Source organism: Aplysia californica, unplaced genomic scaffold (assembly GCF_000002075.1).
Source record: "Aplysia californica isolate F4 #8 unplaced genomic scaffold, AplCal3.0 scaffold00092, whole genome shotgun sequence".
Classification (NCBI taxonomy): domain Eukaryota; kingdom Metazoa; phylum Mollusca; class Gastropoda; order Aplysiida; family Aplysiidae; genus Aplysia; species Aplysia californica.
Window position 1 is genome coordinate 68,450 of NW_004797362.1, and position 6,313 is coordinate 74,762.

At 40.0% G+C, this 6,313-nt stretch overlaps 1 protein-coding gene across 1 annotated transcript in view; it reads left to right on the forward strand.

Moving 5' to 3' along the window:
* LOC101858479 (irregular chiasm C-roughest protein) overlaps positions 1-6,313 on the forward strand; it is a gene marked incomplete at its 5' end in the record, with an annotated part of 77,401 nt that overhangs the window by 56,494 nt on the left and 14,594 nt on the right. The window contains 8 exon segments of the mRNA XM_035968855.1: positions 318-443; positions 1,078-1,167; positions 1,613-1,825; positions 2,461-2,572; positions 3,403-3,554; positions 4,119-4,385; positions 4,891-5,187; positions 5,943-6,065. Of these exon segments, the coding sequence (XP_035824748.1) occupies positions 318-443; positions 1,078-1,167; positions 1,613-1,825; positions 2,461-2,572; positions 3,403-3,554; positions 4,119-4,385; positions 4,891-5,187; positions 5,943-6,065 (1,380 nt within the window).

Sequence of the window (6,313 nt, forward strand, 5' to 3'; positions counted from 1 at the left end):
GTGTGTGTGTGTGTGTGTGTGTGTGTGTTACTGATTGATTGAGTGACTGATTGATTTATTTTGTGTTTAATTGTGTTCTATTTTTTTTTATAATTCTTTTTATTTCAGCGAGTGAAAAGCTTCTTCTTATAAATTATAGTGTCTTTCATTCTTACATTTGAGTTGACAAAATTGTAATGATGGAGGTCAAAAGCCAATGTGTTTGTTGCTCACTTGTAACGCTTCTAATCTTTGGCTCTGATTTGACTTTTGTTGCAAGTGCTGTAAAATTCTTACTAAAACTAAATAAAACACCCCTCCCTCTCCCACCCTCACAGGTGAGTACAACCTACAGATCCGTGACGTGCGTGTGGAGGACGAGGACGTGTACCAGTGTACTGTCATGGCGTCTGACGACTTTCCAGTGGGCATGAGAAGTAGGAAGTCCTTCGTCACTGTTGTCGGTGAGTCTTCAGAAAAGGCAGCAGGAAAAATAGGCTGTCATATAGCAGCAGCTGTAGTAGCCAACGAATAAAAGCAGTAACGTCCATCAATTATTGACTGTTGAGAGTTGCACAGGCCGGAACCTACTCTTCACAATTATAAAGAATTTGGGACTGTCTTCTTGGAGAAAGTGAAACATAATTATTAAAAAATAATATTAATGTTCAGTCCACCATCATAAAACAAAACTTGTCATAACTTTGTGTTGACTACAGCTAACTTCTAACACATTACATTCACAATGTTGTAACACATGTACTAATTAGAAGGCATCATTTAAATAGCAATGGGCAAGGGGAACAAGTCTTCTAAATGCTTACGTCCACATGTTATCTTATATCAAATGTACTTAATCTCCGAAACAACTAGAATTGTAAACTGTATGCATCCCCCTCATCCTCTTCTATTTTTCTCAGTTCTTCTTGAACAACACTCCTTACGTCCTCCTCATCCTCTCTTTCTTTTATTTTTCCCAGTTCCTCTTGAGCAACCCTCCTTTCATACCCAACATCCTCTTCTTTTATTTTTCACAGTTCTTCTCTAACAGCCATCCTTGCATCTCCATTATCCTTTTCTTCTTTTAATTTTCCCCAGTTCCTCCTGAGCGACCCACCATCATCAATGCCCCTATAGTGCCAGTGGTGCTGCACACACCCACCAACATCACATGTCGGGCTGATAAAGGTACAGTTGTTTGTAAAGGTCTACTTGAGCCCCCCATTTGGAACTTACTTGACCCGAGGTGCACATCTGTGGTCTCCGCGATCTGTGGGACCACATAGGGGTTGCTGTGACGTCATTTGGGAAGGACAATTTTTACCTGTAGCTTATAGTTTTACCCAGTTGTCTTGCCCTTTTTAGTTTCAGAAATTAATGCATGCAAGTAACTTCAAACTGTGAAACTGAGGTAATCGAAAGTATTTTTAACCTGATACTTAGCAACGTGTCTTTTGTGTCTTCGACAAGCGTCAAATGTCTATTGTCTTAGTGAATGTTATTCTGTGAAGCTCTACTGAAAAAGTTATTGTTTTGTTCGTATTGACATAAATAAAAAGTACCCTACCATGGCAAAAGAAAAATGGTAATTTTTGTGTAGGCCTGACCTTTCACCTTTTTGTGATCCTCTCAGGCAAACCAGTAGCAGAGATCACCTGGTACCTGGATGGCCAGCGACTGTCCCGTGCCACCACCTACTCGCTGCCTCGTGGGGACTTCTACGATGCCGTGGGAGTGCTCACCTTCAACGCCACGCAGGCAGACGCGGCCAAGAGGATAGAGTGTCAGGCCTCAACCGAGCTGATGGCTCGACCCTTCCGCACGTTTGCTACTCTAGACGTACAATGTGAGAAATAAGTGGATTTGTTTGTTTTTGTGCTTATTCTTATATGTTTGTGTCTTTGTTTCTTTATTTCTTTTAAGTAGATTTTCTGATCTAAAGTTGGCTGAATAGGTGACTGGAGGGAGCCACTGGCTGGTAGTACTTTTTTATTTTCCTACTTGCTGTTTCTGTCTTTCTGTCTTACCCTTTCTCTACACTGAATAACAGTTATAACTGATATTGTCAATGTGCTTCTCTTTACTAAGTAAAATCTGCTAAGTTGCAGCTGCCAAAAGTTCATATGTTATTGCCTGCAGTACATTAATGTGCATGCACAGGACATTAGGCAGTTCAAATTACTGACTTACAGGTACTGGCACATCTTCAAAATAGATTAACCTGTAAGATGTATATCAGTTTGTCTCAAGGTACGTGGTATTTCTTTGAACCATTAAATGGTGGTCTGCTGGTGGTTGGCGGGTGCTGTTTCTGGTGTGATTTGCTCCTTCTTTCCTATTAGACATCTCTCCTCCTTTCTTTTGTCTGTGTTACTCTCTTGTAACACCTCTAATCTTTGGCACTTATATGACCTTACGGTGTTGCAAGTGCTGTAAAACTCCTACTAAAACTAACAGAATGGTGGTCTGTATGTTGTCCAGATGCCCCTGACCTTGAGATGACCTACAATGTGACAACGCGAAACATCCGGGAGCACGACTTTGTCCGCTTCCAATGTGTGGGGCGCGCCAACCCATCCAATGTCAGATGGAGGTAAGACCTGGAATCTTCTAGGCATCTGTCTGGAACTTTTTTGTTGAGAGATGGGGACGACTGATATTTTTAATGATTAGGATTTCACCTCGTGTTTTTGAGCTTCAACCCTTTCTGAGAAAATTTTGTTGTTCTTAATTATTCAAACTGTCATAGACCAACTCATAAACAATCATGATTATAATTATTGTTACTGTCTTATCATAACTGCCATCTCCCCTTGTATTTCATCCCCGCGTTGCTGGTAGGCAGACAGCACCTCCAATAGGTCCCACATATGTTCTTTCCCTTTGTTGTTTTTGTTCGTTTATATCTATCTTCTTCATCCTTGCATTGAATGAATGACCATTATCATGTTGGTGGATTCCCTTTACTGGTACTCACAATCTTCATCATAGTCATCATGTTCCTCTTTGTCATTGCTGCACTGTATATGTAGGCCTACTTGTTTGTAAATTTTCAAATACCTAAATGATCATACACCTCGTGGTTTATGCACAGACTTACAGGAATATCATTTATATAAGTTGTTCTATTATCATTTTCCTTTTCATTCTTCCTGAATGGGTGGTTGGTGGGTGCTGTGGTGTGGGTTGCTCCTTCTTTCCTATCAAACGTCTATCGTCCTTATCTGTAGTCACTTTTTTGTGTTTGTTACTCTCTTGTAACTCCTTAATTTTCGGCACTTGTATGACCTTATTATGTTGCAAGTGCCGTAAAACTCTTACCAAAACTAAACTAATCCTTTCTGAATCACTTAAATTCTTCTTGTTTCAAAGAGGCACTCAGAGAGTTTCAGGTTCAAATCTTAAGCGTATTTGATTTCTCAGGTGGTTCCGGAATGATGTCCTGATTCCAAACGCCAACTCGAACACGTACCATGTACACGCCATCACCCCAGACTACAACAACGACAAGATCACCTGTGAGGGAACAAATAATGTGGGGAGTACTCGCAAAGATGAGGTCCTCAATGTGGAATGTAAGTGGACTCTCACTAGTTTTGGATTAGATCTACACCTGTCTCCTTTTTTGTAATTTTACTTTTTAAAAAGTAATTTTTTGGGTGGTTTTTGGAGAGGAGGTATTCTTGTAGTGTGGATTTTTATTTGTATTTATTAATTATTTTTTTTGTTACTGTTGTTGTTGTTGTTGTTGTTGTTGTTGTTGTTGTCATCATCAATATTAATACAGATGATGATATTTTCATTGTTGTCTTGTTAATTGTTTGTTGCCTCCTCCTCCTCCTCCCAGCAGAAAATATTTGTTTCGCTTCATTGTATTTTCATCTTTTTTCTTATTTGTCTCTTATCTTACTGCTCTAGGTCATCTTCCTCATCTTGCTCTTACTCTCCTTCTCAACTTGAAATGAGAATTACCACTTTTTTTTTTCCTTCCATTTCTCTTTTTTTCTTCATCTTTTGTGGGTCTTTTTTCAGTTGCTGTTGCTGTTCTCCTCCTCTTCTTTTGCTCCATTTCCTTTTCCTTCTGGCCCTCCTTTTATGGCTTCCTCCTCCATAATAGTAAAACCTCCCTCCCTCCTTAGATGGTGCCCGCATCCTTGAGATCACCGCTGTAGTGGGAGCTGACGTTGGACTCTCAGCTGAGCTGAAATGTGAGACGGACGGTAACCCGAGCCCAAATGTGATTTGGCGTCGTAAAGATCGCTCAACGTACGCCCACCGGACACTATCCACCAACAAAGTGTACCATATTGACCGTGTAAACGACCAGAGTTTTGGCTGGTATGTCTGCACGGCTACAGTTATTGGGTTTCCAGACACAAGCCAGGAGGCTTTGCTGTTGAGAAATGGTGAGAGTCTTTGATTGTTAATATTCGTCCCAATCAACACAATTGAGGTTATTCATGAGATTGGCAGCCTCAGCTGTGCAAAGCGAAAAGGCATACTGTAAAGTTCAGGTGAAAGGGGACATATGAAAGGTGATAAAATATTCATGGACGAGCTATTCATTGAGATTATAAACTGTTGGTTGATGAAATATGAAAGATGGTAAAAAATTGGTTGATGAGATAAGTAGTTGAACAAATCAAAAACAAACTCCAACTGGAAGCTTCTCTGGAATGAAAACCAGGTAATTATCTAATGACATTTAAAGCCCTTAAATTTTAAGGTCATTTTTAATAACTAGAGAAATTCTTTAATCTTGGACAAAAAAGATTTTCCTTGATCAAATAGCAAGTGAAGATTTTTGTAATGTCTCAGAAGTCACTAAATGTTTAACAGATTATTGGGTGGCTTGAGTCTTTGTTGTACTTTTATGCTCACTTTCACACTTGTCTACCTCCACCTCAATAGGAAAACCCAAAATGGGAAGTAAGAAGGAACAGCTGGCCACAAGTGGAGAGGCAGGGTTCATTGAATGCATGACCAAATCAATCCCCAAACCTTCTGAGATCGTCTGGTCACGGCACGGTCAAGCCATCGACTACGCCATGTCTGGTCGCTTCTCCCAGAAGGATCATCAGCTGCCATATGGGGTGAAGAGTATCTTACACATCACTAGCGTGCAGGATGGAGACTTTGGTACCTACAACTGCACGGTCACCAACGCCTACGGCTTTGGTTTTGACTCTATTGAGCTCAAGGAGAAACGTGAGTGATTGGTTATGGGGGTATACAGTCAAACCTACTCTAAGCGCCACCTGCCCAAGACAACTACTTGTACAAACAGCCACTTAATCCATTTAAAAGATCCTCTGCCCTCCTTTCCACCCCCTACCTCCCCACTAACAATTAAAATTGTTCTGCTCATAGATGTGTCAGTAAAGTTTATTTTAATTCTTATATCCCCTCACCTCAGAGGTACTGATATTTTCTGTACACTAATGTCTCTCAATAGCCTCAAAGAATCAAGTCTTTTTTTGAGAAAAAAAAAAGTTTTTTGTCCCCACACATCTGTTGACCATCTTTTTACTATTATTATCCTCCCCACAGATAAAGTGATATTTTCTCTATACTAAAGTGTTTATTAAATTCCTACAGAAATATTTGTCTGTGGGTGGTTGGTGGGGGCTCTGGTGTGGTTTTCTCCTCCTTTCTTATGAAACATTAATTTATCATCCTTATCTCCCCTCTTTCTTTTTTGTGTTTGTCATTCTCTTATTAAACAAACTCTAATCTTCATCACTTATATGACCTAATTGACTGCCGTAAAACACTTACTAAAACTGAAAAACTAAATGATTGTCTTTTTCAAAATCATATGTTGATTCTTTTTTTTCAACCACCTATAAATATGCTCATCATTTCTTGACACCAGAATCTACGTGTATGTATATATCAATTTCCTCAAGATTTAAAAAAATATATATATTGATAACTTTTCAACTATCCTTTACCCACCACAGATGTGTTCCCAACCATCTACGTCATCATCGGTACTATTGGCGCCGTGGTCGTAATTTCAGTTGCTGTCCTCATCTGTTTCCTCTACCGGAGGTACAAAAAGGAGGATCAGGGGAGCGTCTTAGGTACACAATCGTCATAGCAACTGTTGTCCATCTGTTGCTGTGTTGTTATCGATGTCTGTGTTGATGTTAGAGATGGTGATGGCATTTGTAATGTTTTCCATGATGATAAATAAAGTGGAGAGGAGAAGAAAGAGGAGGTTTGGGAGGCGAGGAGGAGGGGGGAAGACGACAACGACGACGACAAGAAGACATAGAAGAGAAGAAAAAGAAGAAGAAGAGGGGGGGGGGGAGAAAGAAAGGTAGATAGA